Source organism: Vigna angularis, chromosome 7 (assembly GCF_016808095.1).
Source record: "Vigna angularis cultivar LongXiaoDou No.4 chromosome 7, ASM1680809v1, whole genome shotgun sequence".
Classification (NCBI taxonomy): domain Eukaryota; kingdom Viridiplantae; phylum Streptophyta; class Magnoliopsida; order Fabales; family Fabaceae; genus Vigna; species Vigna angularis.
In genome coordinates, this window is record NC_068976.1 from 23,438,511 (window position 1) to 23,458,786 (window position 20,276).

The 20,276-nt window shown below is 31.7% G+C and overlaps 2 protein-coding genes and 1 pseudogene across 4 annotated transcripts; 2 read left to right on the top strand and 1 right to left on the bottom strand.

Annotated features, from left to right (window-relative positions):
* Window positions 1–260: 260 nt before the first annotated feature.
* Window positions 261–4,675, top strand: LOC108338505 (zinc finger CCCH domain-containing protein 3). 3 transcript variants are annotated; one of them, XM_017575419.2, is made up of 7 exons: window positions 261–756; window positions 1,250–1,419; window positions 1,612–1,665; window positions 2,515–2,631; window positions 2,750–3,037; window positions 3,670–3,921; window positions 4,144–4,675. In XM_017575419.2, the coding sequence occupies exons 1-7, from the start codon at window positions 675–677 to the stop codon at window positions 4,456–4,458; spliced, it is 1,278 nt and encodes a 425-aa protein (XP_017430908.1). In that variant the 5' UTR covers window positions 261–674; the 3' UTR covers window positions 4,459–4,675. The 3 variants fall into 3 exon arrangements, with proteins under 3 accessions (XP_017430908.1, XP_017430909.1, XP_052736399.1); XM_017575420.2 differs by having other exon boundaries at window positions 261–738; XM_052880439.1 differs by lacking the exon at window positions 261–756 and adding an exon at window positions 791–1,165.
* An 8,001-nt stretch (window positions 4,676–12,676) lies between these two features.
* LOC108337186 (ethylene-responsive transcription factor 3) lies at window positions 12,677–13,880 on the top strand. The gene has a single exon (XM_017573655.2). The coding sequence runs from the start codon at window positions 12,920–12,922 to the stop codon at window positions 13,532–13,534; it is 615 nt and encodes a 204-aa protein (XP_017429144.1). The 5' UTR covers window positions 12,677–12,919; the 3' UTR covers window positions 13,535–13,880.
* A 3,482-nt stretch (window positions 13,881–17,362) lies between these two features.
* On the bottom strand, window positions 17,363–20,276 carry LOC108336555 (uncharacterized; annotated as a pseudogene).

Sequence of the window (20,276 nt, forward strand, 5' to 3'; positions counted from 1 at the left end):
TTGAATATGAAGCTAAAAATGGAGAGGTCTATTTATGAAAAGAATTAAAGTGGTTAATTGAGGAGATTTGAGATAATATTAAGAGTTGGTAAAAACTTGAGAATTCCAAAATTGGCATCTACTTTTTCAGGCTAATTAAATTTTGTTAAGAATCCAAATTTGTAGTAGTGGTTGAAGAGCACGCGCCAAGTGAAGGAAATAAATATTGGTTCGTACACGCGCGCAAGAACCTTACTTTAGTATTACTGTATTAACATTATTATTATTAACTTGTCGGGTTTCACATTCAAAGATCCAAAATGTTCCGTAGATTGCAGAACCACAGCCAGGAACTCTAATCTAATTTGACGCCAACTTTCATCCAATTGGAATATTACTAAATCTCTTTTCACGATTTCACATTTGATTCTTCTCAATTTTACCTCCGATTCTCTCTTTGCACCTTTGTTTTTGTGTTGGTTTTAATAATTTTCTTTTCCGGGCAAAGTTTTGTTTATTTTATTGTTTTCAGTCTTTGGTCAATTTTCACTGTCTCCTGATGATCATTTTACCATGTGGGGTGAGTTAATTTGAGAGTGTTGTGCGCTGATTTCTTCTTAAAGGCTCAAAAAGGGTCTTCTGGGTTTGATCGAACAACCAAAAAGAGTCTCTTGTTATCATTTCAACGCTACCAGATGCCAGAAAACAGGCAGGTTCTCAGGAATGCTGATTCTACACCTTCTGGTGACAACATTGAAGGTGGTGCAGATTTTTCTGGTGATTCATTTTCCTCTGTTTTTCTGTCATGATTCCTGCTTTAAATGGTCCTGATCATAGCTTAATCATGATGCCTTTCTTTTGTTTCGCTAGGGAATGTTAGGTATTAGATTGTCTTCACAGAACCATTTTCTTTCGTTTATGATATCGTGGCTTTCTTTTTTTGGTACGACGATTTTGATTTTGAGAATTCTGGTGATTCACACAATGTATTGCGAGAGACCTTTGGGGATTTTTTAAAACATGGTTTAGTTTTTTCTTTTCAAAGTTTACTTTTCTAAGCTGAGCTTTTATGCTTGATCACCCGTGGGTTTACATAGTTGATGAACCTCTTTTAACGATGCAACGAAGGATCGCCTACATGTTTTGATCTTAAAATCTTTTAGGGAACACTATTGTGCTTTTTGAGGTGAAAATGTTAGCTATTGGTTTAATTTGCACAAATGAGAGCTTGAATAGACTTTGCCTGATTCCTGACTGATCTGTTTCGTAGAAGCGATTCGTCGTTTGAAAATCAATGATAATTGGGACAGAGATGCTGCAGCTCAATCTACCCAATATCCAGATCGACCCGGTGAACCCGATTGCTTGTATTATTTGAGGACTGGAATGTGTGGTTATGGGAGTAACTGTCGCTACCATCACCCTGCCCATATTTCAATTGTAAGAGCTCTTTCTTTTGTTTCCTTTTCATTCCTTGTCTTCTGAATATATATTAAGCATCCCCTTTGGCCAAACACTGGATTAGTTTGTATAATTGTAATCTCTTGGTTCCTATTGAAATTCTTAAATCTGCTTCTCAGTTTTATCATATGCAAACAAAGGGAAGTTTCTAATACTTAATTAGATGTTCAGGGTTCTCATTATGGTGAAGAACTCCCCCAGAGGACCGGGCAACCTGATTGTGAGGTATGTTTATTTTGGTGATCAAAATGTAAATGTTTTGCAACTTTTCCCTCTGTTGAATTTGTTAGAAGTGTAATTTAGAACCGTTCTTGTGTCTCTGCCTAGCAACTTAAGCTTAGGGATAGTTGTTCATTCATTAGTCATAACAGATTATTCTTTATGAAACTGATTGTGGATGCGTTTTTATATTAGAACTCTACAGTGAAATCAAACGAAGTTTGAGGTTTGTTTTGTTATTAATAATAAATAAAATACCTTGCGTCTGTAGAAAACTCCATAAGAAGTTCCAAAGTTATGCGTTTCATATTTTGCAATGTCCCTCTGGCAGAAACTTTACCTGGTCTTTTACATTTATGTTTGTCCTTTTTGTGGTCCCTTTCAATAATAGATCTGATCTGTTTGAAATGTTTAGCTTACTGATTACTGGTGCACTGATAACAAACCATTAAATGATGGAAAAGAAAATGTCAAACTGAAGTAGCGATACCTAATGAACTGGACAAAAGTAGAGTAGTTATGCTGTCAGTGTAACGTCAACCATTTTGTTTTCTATTGATGATTTGTTTGATTTTTACCGGTCATTTTATGCGGTTTTTGTCTTATAGATCTTAATCATAAGATTTCATATGATGGCAAAATTTTATTGATGCCAGCTATGGCATGCTTGAACTAGGAAAGGAATAAAATATATGAACTTGAGGTACACATCTATCATACTATAAATATCGGGTTACGGAACCCAAGTGTAATCTGAAGAATTTTGTATGCTACACAGTCCATTTCAATGGGAGATTTATTGTTCTATTCCGGTGCTTTTCAATTTGATTAACTTGTTTGAGATGTGCATTGCAGTATTTTCTTAAGACAGGGACATGCAAATATGGATCCACATGTAAATACCATCATCCAAAGGACAGGCGTGGTGCTGCTCCTGTGTCATTCAATACTTTAGGTCTTCCAATGCGTCAGGTTTGCGCATCCCTTTGCACCTTCAGCATTTTTATAATTGATTGCTGATCATTTTGTTTTTGTTGATAAAAGAAACCGTTGCAATCTTTCAACATTCTTTGATTGTTGTTGCATTTAGGAAGAAAAATCATGTCCCTATTACATGAGAACCGGGTCTTGTAAGTTTGGTGTTGCATGCAAGTTTCATCATCCACAGCATGCTTCCATTGGAGCATATCCCTTGGCTGGATCTCCTACCTCAACAATTATCCCTACATCAGGTTTACCATATGCCGGAGGGTTTCCTGCATGGTCAGCAGTGCCAAGAATGTCATATTTATCTGGGCAAGGTGTTCAATCTTATGTGCCACCTTTTCTCTCTTCTTCACAAGGCATTATACCCGTGCAGAGCTGGAACAACTACATGGTTAGTTAAGGATGTTGAATGTCCTGTTCATCTATATATTTGCTCTGGCCTTACTCAGTGTTATTCTGTCGTTGAATTCGACCTGTGTGGCCAGTATTTCTGTTCATGAATGATTGCAAGGGTTATTTACGTTTGCTAATTGTTACAGAAAAAAAGATGGAAGTGGATATTATTATATCTATTCTCTCTTACTGAAATTTTACTCTCACTCATAATGTTTTGGATGGCTGAATGAAGCATTAAGCAATAGTTATTTTTTACTTGGTGGCATCTAAAATTTTGTCGTCTGATTGATGTATAAATGCAAGGGGATTATAGTCCATCGTTACCATGTTTTAATTCCAAGTGTCTGACTGACATGTCTAGATACATATACATACAGTTATTCATCATACTTTCCATCTATTTTATTATGGTGATGGCGAAGCACATTTGGAATCCATATCCCTGTTAATATCTGAAACGAAAAAGTGTCTTGTTCTTAAGGAAATCTTTGGAGCATCTCGCCTTTTAATGATAATTAATGATGTTGGGTTTTGGTTACTAAATTAAAAAGGAGCATACAGTTAACGGCAGTTTCTGCAAATTGAGTTAAAATCTTTTGTTTTGACTGACTTTGTTTCTCAAAATAGGGAAGTATGAACCCAACAATGCCTACTGGTTATCTTGGATCTAATCTTGTTTATGACTTCATGAATCTGGGGGAGTCACTTTTCGGCGGGCAGGCGATAAATTCAGCTCTCCCAAATCGACCTGATCAACCAGAATGTAGATACTTTATGAGCACTGGGACCTGCAAATATGGATCCGATTGCAAGTTCCACCATCCAAAGGAAAGAGTATCTCAATCATTAATAAATCCACTTGGCCTTCCTGTGAGACCTGTAAGTTCAGCTTCTCCAAAAATAATTTGTGATATCACTTTTAAAGTAATTCTTATGAAAGTTAACAAACTGTCGTAACAGAGTGTGACTGCATGATAGTAGGAAAAATCAGAGTATTTATTGCTCCTAATATACTGACAAGTTATTTTGACAATCCATATTGCTACCAAATATGGCTCTTTAGTGTTTAGATTCCTGATTTCAAACTTGGCTTATCTGCAGGGGCAAGCTGTATGCTCTTACTACAGAATCTATGGAATGTGCAAATTTGGTCCAACATGCAAATTTGATCATCCAGTTTTGACTATCCCTCAGAACTATGGCTTGACCTCACCTGCTCTAGCACTTGATGCTCCTCTTATTAGTAACCAAAGAGGGTTGTCAAGTGTACAACCACCTGAGACATCTCCTTCTAAATTATCAAGTGACAACAAGCTTCAGCACTCTGATGCAAAAGCTGCCACAGAAGATTCATCCAAACAAGCTGATACTACACCAAATTCCTTCCCAGCCTCCTCAGAGCCTTTACATGACTAAACTACTTCAAGTTTTATTTTTCTTTGGGACAATTTATTTTTTCCCCACATTTTCAGGAGAAGTATATCATACACACATACCATCTATTCCCCCCTTTTCACCTGCAATTCTGTCGAGTTGGATAGTTTGTTCAGAGGTTGTTGTGACAACCGCTACCTTGTGGGGAATGGAAGGCATTTTTTGTGGTGAATAAAATGCAGGTAGAAAGTTTATGACCCTTCTTTTTTCCCTCTCTCTGCTGAGGTTGGTTTGGTATAACACTTAAAAATGGTAAATGAAAAACTCAGGGATGCATGACAAACTTGTCACCAAATTTTTACCCCATTTTTTAAGGGTCTGCCTAACTGATAACAATTAATAATTTAGAGTGGTGGCTATGTAGAGTTTGGGAGTTCTAGATTATTGTCGGGTGTTTTCCAGCAGATTTGGTCATTTGTGTCTTTCATGTCTCTGATGTGAGTATAAACAAGAAAGACAATAATTATAGGAAGACTTGTTTATCACGTGAGTAGGGTCTATTAACCTTATTTTTTGTCTTTTTATCTTGTAATTTAGGAAAAGTACGTGAATGATTTAATTGTTCTGTGGCATGGTTAGAATTCTAAATACCAATTTGAAGGAGAAAAACAAGAAGCATAGAAAATAAAATACAAAGAAAGAAGACAAATAAGAGAATACGGAATCCATGAGCATTACCAAATGGGGTGGTGTTGGTGCTGGTTTTCTAATGGATTTAGATTCTCTTTTTCTTAAATAGTAAGATCTGATCTTGTTTGAGTACAAAAGATATTTTTTTTTACATAATTAGGAGATTCTCCAACCACTCCTGCCAAGTTTTTGCTTGGCAAAACTTATTTCCAAAAAGATCTCTAATTGAAGAAAATCAAAGGTCTCAATCTCATTTTTCAAAGTTCAAATTATGATGAATTTGATAATGGACCTTGGCTGGAATAAAAGGCCAACACAGAGGCCAAACCCTTTGGATTGAACAAATTTATTTAAATTTTGTTTAAGATTCCTCTAATCGTAAACAACAAAATTTACAATTTAGATTGATCAAATTTTAGTACTTAGATTGATTTTAGTAGAAGAAACTGACACTCACAAAACAATACATTATGGTTTAAATTTTTACGTAATATAAGATAAATACATTTACGTACCGCCGTTTTTTCAACAGGATTGATTCTTACGTAAGACATTTATGAAAAAAAAAACATATTAACGTGTAAGCATATATTTAAACACGTGTTGATTGGTTACAATAAAATCTATATTATTTAACTCCGCCTTTTGTTATTCCATTCTCTTTCCTACATTTTAAATCAATATATATGGATGCCTCTCGATTTTAATATGTTAGAACATTCTTGTATTGGCCACTTCAGCTACGACAGAATAAATTTTGTGAGAAAAAAATTACTATGATAGATTAAAGTATACAAAAAGGATAATAGATGTACCAACCATTATATATAGGTTTAAATTTGATTTTTCCAAATTAAGCAGGAGTTTATTATCCAATTAATATAGTTGAAAAAAGAAATACAAAAAAAAAACAGGAATGTTCCCGTAAATGAAAACAAAGAAGGGGAGAAAAAGACAAGCAATATCACATACATTCCCTTCCAATTAGCAATGGTACATTAAAGTTGGAAGAGTTAGGCCAATAAATGATTAACTCATCATTAATCACACTTATTGTAAGAATTAAGCGTTGATTAATGATATATTACTAGGTAGAATTTAGTAGGCGATGCATTAAAGTTGGAGACATCAACATTGTGGAAGTATTTTGGAATATTGGAGAAGAGAATAATAGCATTAAGGGTGTTGGGTTATACGTTTTCATGTCACACCACCATCGAATAAAATGGAATGATTGCTTTGGGAATAAAAACATGATGGCTGCACATCGTGGACCAAGTTGCCTACTCGTTTCAATATTCAGTACAATTCATTTGGAACATTGAGATTATGGTTTCAAGACTTACTGAATAATAATTCTCATCAGTTTCGATGGATTGTGACCTATACATGTATTAATGCTAGATACACTGTCTTTAACTTTTGAACGATTTTGAGATCAACATGAAAATTATGCTTGCAAGATATGGGGTTATGTATTCAATAAGTATGTAAAATTTGTGTTCAAATTCTATATGCATACTTTTCTGTACTTTATCCAAGTCTCCAAAACCAAATGGAGCCTAAAGACTATTGTCTCCTCGTATTTGTAATTTTTTTTTCACCTTTTATAAAAAACAAATTAAAATCTTCACATTTTCAGAAAAATAAAATTCAATGTACTTAAAATTAAAATTTTAAATTACATGTTTGCACTCTAAATCATGTGCAACAAGTTTGTTAACGGAGTTCAATCAGATTATTAGTTAGGAAGGAAGAAAAAACCGTTAAAACATTTATTAAACATAAGATTAAATATGTTTTTAGTTTTTAATTTTGAAAGTAAAATTATTTTTTTTCTATCTCAAACTTTGATATAATTTGGTTTTCAAAATTAAAAAATAATAAATATAGTTTTCTTAATTCAACTGTCTTAAAAATAATTTTGATGTATTAGATGATGTTTTAAACTTATATTTGAATTCCTTATACTTTTTGATACGTTTTAAGTTAAATATGAGATTGAAACATATTTAAAACATGAAAGAAAAAAATAATTTCATTGAGTTAAGAGAACTATATCCATTTTAGAGATGATAATGGGTCGAATCAAGTACAAATAGTGTCAATCCGCAATTTGATCCGCAATAAAAAAAATCACTTGTTACTCGCTCTACTATCCACTTGATATCCTGTTAAAAAATATCCGTAGGTATTTTAAAACGGAGTAGTACTTATGGATGCTAGTGAATATTTAAAAAATATATTTTATAAACTTTTAAAATAAAATATAAATAAAATTAGAAAAATATAAATTAAATAAATATAAATTAAAATTTAATTTAATTAAATTTAACCTATTAAAAAATAGAATAATTTTAATTTTAATTTAATTAAATTAATAAAATATAAATTAAATTTTTATTTTAATATTGTGTGGGTAATGGATACTTCAAGTACAATATAGTACAGGTAGAATAAAATAAGATTAAAGTTAAGAAAAAGTTGATTTATTCATGACATTAAACACACAAAAGTAGGTAAAAATGGACGTTATCTATGTGTATAATTGAATTTCGCAAGACTAAAAGACAAGCTCTTGGGTGTGCGTATACGGGAGAAGGGTGGAACTTCTACATGATCATAGTTTGAATTTTGATTTTTGTGTAATTGGCATGTGATAGTTCAAATTTATTATTATTGCAATGTGTTAGGTATTCAATGTTTGGCCGTATGAGTTTGTGTTCTTTTTTGTTTTAAAATTTGTTTATATTAAAGTTTCATGTTTATATATTTTACCTTCAAAGTGAACACGATTATGAATGTTTTAGGGTGTTTAAACCACATTTAAATTCCTTTTGGGTGATGTCATTGTTTGGTTTCCAACAATCGAAGATTGGTTTTAGCATGAAATGGAAGAAATTTAGTTTTTGCAATGTGAATAGGGCAATTCATGCCGCCACCAATTAATACTTGTCTAAGACTCTTAACACTTGGTTACTTAGTTAAGCCTTATGTGCTTGTAGTTTTAGCCTTTGCCCCTCCCTAACTTTAGGACTAGTAATTCTTCTCTTACATATTCAATGTTTATGTTATTTATGCATTTTTCTTTTCCATCTAGTGTTAGTCCTTCCCTAACTTTATGACCAGTATATCCTTTTCATTTATCTCAAAATAATTTTTTTTAAAATATTTATGGACTGAAACGAGTATCTAACGGGTACTTGCGGATTGAAAAAACTCTTCAGATTTTTTTGTGCGGGTACTGAAACAAGTAGTGAGTACAATTTTTTTATGCGGATTATGTAGTGGGTTAGTCATATCCGTACTTGACCTGATTCGTTACCACCCTTAGATGTGGCACACCACTAAGCTATCTTGACAACTTGGAAACATAATACACATGTCTTAAACAGGTTGGAAATGTGGTACAATGTCTATCACATAAAAAAAAAACTAATAATATTGGTCGTTGAAAACTAAATTCATAACTTTCTAAAACAAGATAAACGAAAATAGAATAAAATTTGAAAGAAAAACAAAACTAAAAAATAAATAATAGTTTAGAGATTAAAAATATATTTAACTATATTAAATTTTATTTTTTTATTTTTTTTATTTAAGTTTTTTATAGACATTTCTTTTATTGAAATACTAAATAAGATCTAAAATATGCTAAAAAGTTGTCACCTTTTAAGGACAACAATATTGGCTTAGCACGTCAAAAGGATGAATTCACAAGTTAAACTCTTGGAGTTATTTCTAACCTTTTAATTCGTTAAACTAGTTCTAATCCACTAAAACTATCAGTTATAAATTTACATGACTCTTTATTCCTTACACAGTTGAATAATCATTTTAAGAAGATGATCTAAATACTTTTTCATACAATAGATGTTTACACATAAAAGTGATTCTTAATAATTTGAGCTTAGCATGACATTTTCTACACCCAATAAGCAATAGACAATATACATGATTCATATAATATTTGTTAAGAATAATGAGACTGTTTTATACATGTTTTTTTTATACATTTTAAATTATATTATCTGACAAATGTAAGAATTTTAAAAAAATTATTTAATTTCTAAAGAAGGTGCAGACAACCATACACTTTATAGATCTCGTGAAATAATTTTGGAGTAAATGTTGTTGAAAAAATGTAATATATCAAAGTAATATATCTATCAACGATAGATTAATGTAGAAAATATTATAACTTTATGATATTTTATCTTAAGGTCATGTTAGTATATTGAAATCTCAAAATTCATCAAGTGGGATTACACTAAATTCATAATAAATAAAATGTACTCATTATAAAAAAATTTAAATAAATACATTAAGATAAAATATTAAATTATTTTCTAGGAATGAAAGCTAACATATCAGTATAATAATGTTTTTTTTACGGAAAAACATGATAAAGTTTTAATTGCATATGCATATATAAATACAAACACATTTTATACTATTTTATGCGCTCTACATTACATTTATAGTGAAAACACAATTATTATAAACAAAAAAATAATAATAAAATTGTTGTTACTATAATTAAAGAAAATAAATGTAAATAATATTCACAAATTCATTAGAAATAATTATTTTAGTTTTAAAAAGTAGTTAAATTTAAAAAAATGAAAATGATTAGATTTAAAAAAAATCGGTATATAAAAAAGAAAATCTCCATTACAGGATATATAAATGTTTAAATCATAACAATTTGCAATTTCAAGAGTTTGACTGATATTATCATCTTGTCTAGATAATACAATATTGAAGTATAAAACTTACAATAACATAATACTGGTTTTCTATTATAGCTCCAAGAGCAAGTATATTTATTGAAGGAAATAAAAGAACAAAATTGAAAATAAGTTGTTTTTATAAGAAAAAAATACATAAAATAACACAAACATCTCTTACAAAACACAAAGTATAATTATTATTTCTTTTGGTTAATGATATGATAGAAAATAAGCATCGGTGTAATTGGTTAACCATCCAGTACTTTTAAATTGTATATCCATTGAATTAGCTCTATTGTATTATTATAAATATATCAAATAATATTTGAAATAGTTTATAAAATGCATTATATATATATATATATATATATATATTTAAATATAAATAAATTGTATATTTAAACATGTTTTATATTTTCAAACTATTTTAATTTTCTATGTTTAAATTATAAATATATATCTATTTCATCTTTACTTATAAAAAATATCATTTTCAGTAAACAAAAACATGAAGATTATATATAACTCAGTGAAAAGTTTCATTTGTTACATAATAAACATGCATAATATTTTACAAAATTTTTATAAAGTGCACAAACAAAATAAATATATATTTAAAAAGACACTCAATTTTTTGAAAAATATTTTTGGAACCTAAAAGACACTCAATCTTAAATTTTAATTACTGTACATCCTTTCATGATATTTTCTTAAAATGCTTTAATTTTAATTAATTCATGGCTTTTGTTACATTATTATACAATGCATTTTGCTTTTTTTTGATCGATAAAAGATATCCCATAAAAAATATTAAAAAATTAGTAAAATTCACACACACCCAATAATGGATGTAAGTGTAAAAAAATAATTAACCATATAATTTAATCATTTATTGAAATACCATTAAATTTAATTTATTTAGATTTAGGTTTAAATTATGAAATTAAATATGTAAAGTGTATATTTATTTATTTATTTATTTATAAGGTATATAATGAATAACAAAAAAAATGTTAATTTTTTTTATTAAAGTCAGCACTTCATCATGAATTTATTCAATGAAGAATTTTTTTTTTTTGGAAAAAAGTTGATTATATTTTTATGAGATAAAAATTTAAGAATAAATTTAATATAATACCAACAAAATTTAATTAATGACAAAAATTATTAAAGTTCTTTAAAAGATGAAAAAAAAGTGTATTTTATATTGTTAGTAAATTCTTGGAATTTTTGTAATATATATACGTTTAAAATCTTGAAAAGGTTTTGGGATGCCCGAGTTTAAGTGGAGTCCATTCATACCTCTTGTTGCCTCACCGAGAACGTGACTTTGATGCCTTTGAATTCCAAAATATTTGTATACATTTTTTAGTTTTCTTTGTGTGCGAGTCTTACTGTTGGCAGATTGGTCTTATACATACTACTAAAACGGTTTAAAACATATTTTACTTATAATTTTAATATTCAAATATATAATAATTTTATGACTAGTTATGCTTAAAAATAATAAATAAAATTTGTGATAATTTTAATAAAAATATTATTTATTTTATATACATAAATATTTATTAAAATATTCTATCATGTTTTAAAACAATGAAAGTTAAAAAAAATTATAATAATAACATTTTTAAAATAATGAAATTCTTAAAAAAATTATTTATATTAAATTATTTTAATATTAAAATAATTAATTTTTACTCTTTTTAAATTATTTTCATTTTCTAAAATATCATTTTTTAATCTTTATAAAACACATTTTTACTTTGTGCTAATCAAAAAGTGTTTTAACATTTTTTTAAAAGAGACACGGTGAATTATGTCTAAGGATATAAAGGATTATGCTTCAACACAATAATTTTTCAAAATTGATTATGTGCTGATTACACTCTCAACCTTACTTAACAAACCAAATAACAGTATTTTTTTTACATTACCTTCATCCATAAAACTTCTACAGAATACATAAGTCTAATAGACAAAATACTAGAATAGTAATATTTGATTGTATTTCTCTTTTCTTTCTTCACATCTCCTCTTTTTCTTTTTTCTTTTTTTTTTTCTTTTTTTTTTGTCCTCCTCAAACCTTTATGTTGAAATGTGAATAATAAACCATTTTTCTTTGTTATTTTTTTTTCTGTAAATACATCTCTGAATTCAAATGAGAGTATTAATCTTATGCTATTATAATCTTATTATCCATATGAACTTGAAGAAGCATCTCATGTATCATCATAATAACTTAAAATTAAATAATAATATATAAAATATAAATAGGAGACTTTTTCTCACCGTACCCATACACAAACTAATTTAATGTGTGAATACTAAATATCTTAATTCATGCAAACTAAATGAAGCATTACGTGGTACACTTTTACTTTTTATAGCGTTACTTTAGGTTATAAATCGTGATTTAAGGAACCTAAAAGATCACTAACAGTTCAATTACTGAACAAGAGACACACTATGATTGAAACCATGCTATTTCATCTGTCTATCCATACTTTATTACTTTCCCATTCATTTAACTTTCCAATAGAAGGCAAATTCAAGTTAAACCAACAGAAAATGTTTGCAATGTAATAAATATGCAATGAATAACAGTAAAAAAGAAGTGTGAATATTTGTGGAAAATTATATTTCTTTTATGAAAAGATTTTAAACATGAATGGTGAAAAGAAAAAACATGTGAAAATTAGAGAAGTGTGGTTAAAAGTGAAAAGGTGTGATTAGAATTGGGAAAACGGTTGCTGGGAATTGTGGTGGTTGGACATTGCGCTTTGGTCCGAATAACAACAATAATTACGACAAGCAAACGCCTAACACCATAATCACATCAGGGGCAGAGAGCTCCCAAACACCACCACACAATGACAAAAGGGCAAAAAGGACATTTAAAGTCACCATAATGAATCTATTGGAGCAAACGAGGCAAGACCACATCATGGGACTCCAAACCTAAACGAGAAAGGAAAAGAAATGGAGAAGAAACGAGATTAAGAACTGGGGTTTGGAAAAGGTGGTCTCTTGCGTCTCGATCGAAACCATCTTCTTCTTCCAAACGATTCCAGTAAAACATGCGACGAGGGAGAGCCACCGCCGCTGTCGCCGCCGTCCATCCCTCGGCGGACCAGGAACCTCCCACCAAGGAGACGCGCTTCCGTGGCGTCAGGAAGCGCCCCTGGGGACGATTTGCGGCGGAGATTAGAGATCCGTGGAAAAAACAGCGCGTGTGGCTCGGCACCTTCGATTCAGCCGAGGATGCAGCGCGGGCCTACGACGCTGCGGCCCGATCCTTCCGCGGGCCCAAGGCAAAAACCAATTTTCCTTTCCCGAACCCGGACACGGACCACTCCCACTCGCAGATTCCGCTCTACCAGGCTCATGGGCTCTCCAAGTTCGACCAGGTCCAGGTGAACCGGCCCACCACCAGCGGCATGAGCAGCACGGTCGAGTCCTTCAGCGGGCCTAGGGTTCCTTCTTCCTCCACTCTCCACCCTCGCAAGCCCATCGTTAACCCTATTGTCCCTCCTCTCGACGATTGCCACAGTGATTGTGACTCTTCTTCCTCCGTCGTCGAGGACGAGGACTGCGTCCTCACTTCCTCGTTCCGGCAACCTCTCCCCTTCGATCTCAACCTCCCGCCCCCCGGCGCCGACGATGACATCCCGGCCACCGCCCTCTGCCTCTGATGACGGATCGGTATAATCCTCCTCCTCCTCTTGATCTTCTTGTTCCATCGATGTCCTTTAATTAATTAATGTTTACAAGTTGTTAGATTGTTGTGGTGTTGTAGAGTAATATTATAGGCACGGAGGGATGGAGGTTTGTGTTGTGGTGGTTGTGGCTGTGTTGTTGTAAGTTATTTGGATCCTGTGTCATAGCATTGGACCTGATCTGAAAACTGGTTGGTGCTTATGCTTTCTTCATGGATCTCCTTCTTACCTTACCTTACCCAATTAGAACTTACTCTTTTTGTTTTCTTTTTGTACAAAAATTATGGCAATCAGATCATAGAATAAATTACATTCTAATCAATTGCACACTGTCCTTGCTTGCTTCTTCGTCATCATCTTGCATAATCTGCATTCCATCATTGCATTTGGATTGGATTTTTTGTGCAACAGTGAGTAGGAAGCTGCATTCAGATGCTGCTTTGTTTTATCTTAATTCTTGTTCTTTGTTATGAGAAAAAATCGTTCAAGAATCTGGATTTTTTTCAATAAATCTTTGATGTTAATTGCAAAGAGTTTGAAATATAATCACCATCATTGCTTTGTAGACCATAACTTAGTTGATGACGATGATATGGATCTGATTTATAGGGGGGTAGTTCGTATTACTTCTGTAACTTTTTGTTCGAACAAGGACTTTCTTAAAATAGAGAAAGATATGTTTTTTATCCTTCACTATATCTCAAGATTTGATTTGAGTTCATGTAAAATTTTAACATGTTTGTGTAAACATTTCTCAAAAGTGATATATAAGCGATGTGAATATCAAATACTAAAACCATGTGTTTCTTTGAAGATGTTGGGATAAAAAACAGCATATCACATTTTGATTAAGTATTGTCTTTAGGATAGTTTGAATAACCAAAACATGTTATTACCCATACAAATACCATTTTTTTGTTACCATAATCAAACAATAGTTTGGAGGAATTGTGTAAAAGTAAAAGTGAATAGGACTAAGTACATACAAGGATAGAGACATTTACTTTAAGATGTCGGAAAATTAGGTCATGTATTTGATTTGTTATAATGATTAACAGGGGTCTTGCATGTTTCATGCCAGAAGGCCATAAATTTAGGTCTTCACATCTCTGAGAAAATCTCAGACCTTGATTTTTCTCCTTTCGCTATTTTGGAAGATCATTTTTGGTTTTAAAAAATGTAGGAACTTGGTTATCTTAGTTTGTGTATAGGAATAAAATGAACACACATGTGATGGTTGGGGGACGCCACCATCCTCCATGTGATTAATTAGGGAAGATGAATAATATTTCATTTCATCAAGTTTCTGGCTTCACTTAGACACCATAAAATTCCATGACATGGTTTGAATGTCAAACTTTTTCTGCATGGTATTTCCTTAAAGCTTGAGATCGGTACCTTCTCAACAACCCTATTGATAAGGCAAATGAAAGTGTGTTGTGCACAAGAAGAATTTTCTTGCTTTTGTTTTGAAATAAGCTTCTACTGAGATGATTGATTTCTGAACAGAAAGTGGATACTGTGCTATTTTCTGCCTATAATATTAATCAATAATAGCATAAAGTTATACCTTTATCACTAGGAGTGTTACCGAAAATGAATGGTTAACATATATTAAACCCATCATGTTAATGGTTTTAATAAAGTAGAAGGAACATTGAGAATATCTGGTTTATACTAAATATGAAAAAACATCTGTGTTGTGTTAACGTTTTTTGATTTGAACATATAAAAGATACGAACAAATATGATTTTTCTCTGTTGATATGGATATCATTATCTTTTTCTGTAAATTTAAGCGAAATAATCCAACTTTGTAATGATTGTATAAAACGAATATTCTTCACCGTCCTTGTGAAATAGTAATTCTTTAACAAATAAACATATTACTTACAATAAAAACAAGAAAGAAGGAACAAAACTTATCCTTCATGAATAGCACTAAGAAAAGCTGGAAAGAAAAGAAGAAGCTTATAGCGAAAGTATTAAGGAAAAGAAGCATATTTCCATGAATTAAAATAATACTTTACACGCACATATAGTTTGGATGGTTCTACGTTAATTTTTTTTATATACTTAGATTCAGCTTCTAAATAACAGATCAATAGTATTTTTAAGTGCAGCAAACATTATTCTATTTCCATATGTTGTGAGACTGAAAATTTGTTTCGAATTTAGTTAAAATTAATTTCAGGAAGAAACCTTATCTATGTTTAGACTTGGATACGAATTTAACAAAAATGGGTATAAAACAATGTTAGACAATTATTGTAATTAAAGATGGATTAGACGAACCTTTGAGAAGATTACAAATTAACCCCTTGTGTGGGTTTGCGAGAACTTAACGAATTGCAGAGAAGGACAGTTTGCGTTGAGTTGTGATAAAAATTTTACCCACATACTTAATCCAAAATTGCAAAAAGGGCCTTAGGTGAATGTAAATGGAGATCTACCAGACCCTACAAATGGGCACATATCTCATTCAACAAAGATAAAGCATCTATGTACCTTAATTATGTTTCGACAACATAGGTTAAGTTTGTATGTATTGCTATAAGCACATGTTTTTTTCTGCAGTTGGCCTAATTTGTGAAGCAATGGAGAATGAACAAAAATATTTCTACTGTTTGATATCTTTTTACTGGAAAATTAATGTATTTGCATTCTCTTTCAAGGAAAATAACAATAAAAGGGTTAGTATATGGGAGAGATTGAATAAACTATCAATAAATATTGTATCAGTAATACTTTTTTATATAAAATGAAATTATTGACCTAAGCATTTAATTATTTGTATTGACTTTTTTAAAATTGAATAACAATAAAATTATCGAATTATTTTTATTTTTATTTTTTTAAAACTATATTTAATCTAATAAGATAACAAATAGTTATATATAAAATGTGTGAGATATAAACTTACAATCCAATGATAAGCTTTAAAAAGTAAAGTATGATTCAATTAAAAGTTATTAACCATTATAAAAATTACTTTAGTGGAACATTGTCTCCCCCTTGGCTTATTATACTTATGAGGGGAATTCGAATTGCGTCTATGGTATTCAAAACTCGCTATTAGGTAGAAAATTTACTTCATAGTGATAATAAATTTAATACTTTACATTAATATAAAATAATTTAATGTCTTAATTAAATATATAATGGCTAATGTATGGTTTTTTAAATATGATAAAAATATGGGTTAAATATGTTTTTAGTCCCTGAACTATCAAGCGATTTTGGTTTTAGTTCCTACTCAGAACTTTGATGGTTTTTAGTCCTTATTGTTTTGAAACTGAGTAATAGTCCTTAAAATTAGACGGTGTTAAGTTTCAGTGGATGTGGCAAACGGCGTTGCCACGTGATCACTGATCTGCTCTATTCTCTGTTTGCCACGTTGGATGTTTAAGTGTTTGAACTGAGATTAAGTTAGTTAACCACTTCATGATCTTTTATAAATCAGATTTGAAGAAGTTGGGTTCTTCTTCGTGGCTGCAGCTGGTTGCTGTTACAGTAAACTCGACCAGACATAAATCAGTTTGAACATTTTTCAAATGCAAACTCAAGCACAAATACAGAGGCACTTAGTCTCACCAAAATCTAAAAGAGAGGAATGAGAAAGACAAAAATTAGATCTTACATCAAACTTACTATTACAGTAAACTCGACCAGGCATAAATCAGTTTTCACAGTAAATTTTCCAAACGCAACCTCAAGCACAAATACAGAGGCACTCGGTCTCACCAAAATCTAAAAGACGGGAATGAGTAACACATCAGATACAACCTACCAATCCATTATCTCGTTACTATTGTTGGTTTGGAGGGTTTGGGGGAGGAGGCATGCCAGGTCGAGGAGGACCAAACACCGGAACACCGCTGCCAGGTGGTGGGGGCATGCCGGGGCGAGGTGGAGGAGGTACAGGCATACCAGGGCGCGGAGGAGCCGGAGGTCCTCTCACCATCTGTCCCGGAGGAGGAGGTCCCATGGGGCGCTGTCCAAACTGCGGGGGAGGAACGGAGAACTGAGGTGGACCGCCACCAGGTCTTGGAGGAACAAATTGTCCGGGTGGCATCGGAGGAGGCGGACCCCTGGCCATGGGGGAGGAGCCAATTGCCCTGGCATCTGCCCCAGTGGACGCATAACCAACGGACCGCCAGGATACGGCGGCGCATTGAGCTGCGGTGGACGCGAGATCTGCGGCTGCATCATGCCCGGGACAGGGCCGCCAACGCCGCGAACTGGGCCGGCGAGACCAGGCTGGCCTGGACAACGGGAGCGGGAGGAATGCCTCTTCCGGCGGCACGACCGATGGGGCCGACGAGTGCGGCGGCACCGACGGCCTTTGAGCGGGACTCTTCCGGCGGAGGTGGTCCCTCGACGGTCATGGAGATGAGCTCCTCGCCGCAGAGGAGTACAAGACTGAGCGTGCGGCGGTCCTCACGGTCACGAAGAACAACCCAACTTCTTCAAATCTGATTTATAAAAGATCACGAAGTGGTTAACTAACTTAATCTCAGTTCAAACACTTAAACATCCAACGTGGCAGACATAGAATAGAGCAGATCAGTGATCACGTAGCAACGCCGTTTGCCACATCCACTGAAACTTAACACCGTCCAATTTTAAGGACTATTACTCAGAGTTTCAAAACAATAAGGACTAAAACCCATCAAAGTTCTGAGTAGGGACTAAAACCAAAATCGCTTGATAGTTCACGGACTAAAAACATATTTAACCCTAAAAATATATAATTTGATAAAATTATTATTATTATGAAATTCAACTTTTAAATATTTAAATAATCTCATATGTAACAAATGACAATGAGTATAAATAAATATATAACATATAAGTTTATAAAATGTATTTATAGTTTTTTATGAAGAATTATAGTTTTAAACTTTTAAAATATATAAACAGACTATTAATATTCACATTTGTATGTCTCCCTCCTATTGTCATTTGTTTACATAGTTGACAAAATAAGCTACTCCAGTCTATGGGTGTTGTTCCCTTCACCATCCGAAGTGATTCTACATCTCCCCACTATTTTCTTTTATTCCAAAAATACTCTACACCTTCCCACTATTTTCTTTTATTCCAAAAATACCTTACACATCCTCACTATCCTCAACAATCTTTCTCTTTCTCTCTCTGCATTAATGGAGCATTTATATGGTGTAGATGTAAACTTGTGATATATTGCAAAATATAAAATTCAGAGGAAACTTCAATATTAGTGTTTCTACCACTTTCATTTTATAAACTTAAAAGTTAGATGCAAATACAAAATAATAAACATAATAATATTAATAGTAAATATATTATTATTATTATATACTAACTTTATAATGACAAAAGAACTAAATAAATTCCAAATCTTTAACAAATAACTTTTCTTTTATATTTTAAGTATTTAATAATATTTTTATATTATTTATCTAATAAATTAAATACTTTATTCAATCTATTTGAGTCAAACATGTCGGTAAGTTAAAACATAATATAATGTTAAAAATTATAAATATTAAATGTAAAAAAAAAAACACATATATATAAACATTTTTCTAGAAATTTAGAACAAAATTTTACCATTTATTAAGTAATTTGAAAAAATATATATATATTGAACAGTGAAAATAAGATTGAATCAAACTTATTTAAGAGAAAGTGTAAATAAAATTTTGCAATATATCACAAATTTAAATCTGAGCCATGTGAATGCTTTATTAATGTGGAGAAAGAAAGAGAAAATTTGTTAAATATATTGGGGAGGTGTAGGGTATTTTTGAAATAAAAGAAAATAATGGGGAGGTGTATTTTTGGAATAAAAGAAAATAGTGGGGAGGTGCAGGAGCACTTGGGGTGATGGAGGGAGCAACACCCCCAGTCTATTTTCACTCGACCCGTTCTTGGCTCACCAAATATTGGTTGAGTTGGGTTGCCATACTACGAAAAAAAACTACAAATTGTTACATGTCTCACCACAAGACAAACTCACAGGTTCGCAGGCTGACCACGGGCTGATTCACCACTTTTTTTTAATTTTAATTTTTTCGTTTTTTAATTTTTAATTTTTAAAATTTTGTTTGTATTTATAAATAAATATTTAACATATATTTAATCATATAAATATTTTCTATGCTTTTAATTGATTAATAAATATTTATAATTGGATAAATTAAAATAATTATTACATTTACATGTTAAATTACTCTATTATAACTAATAATTGAAACTTAAATGATAAGTGTTAATAATTTAAATTATAATAAGACTGCATATTTATATCTTTATTGAAATATATAAAAAGTTTAATCTTCAATTATTTTTATTTTTATTTTAAAAAATAAAAAACAAAATGGATTAGCGAGTCACAGGTCGGGCTAGGCGGGTATGACCAAAACGGGTTGACAGGTTTGGCCAAAATAGGTTGACGAGTTCAGAATTCCAACCCAACCCACGTTATTTTGGCGGGCTAATGTGTTGGTTTGTGAGCCGCAGTCCATTTTGACACCCTATATATAACATACAATCATAGTATGCAAACAAACTACAACGTGTGTTGCTCCCTCCACCACCACGGCATGCTCCTGCACCTCTTCAAATTATTTTATTTTCAAAATTATCCTTAGGTTAAATAAAGGTTAATTTTTATTTTTTTACTTTTACCATGAATTTTTAATTTATTTTTCAAACCCTAATTTTACCTCAT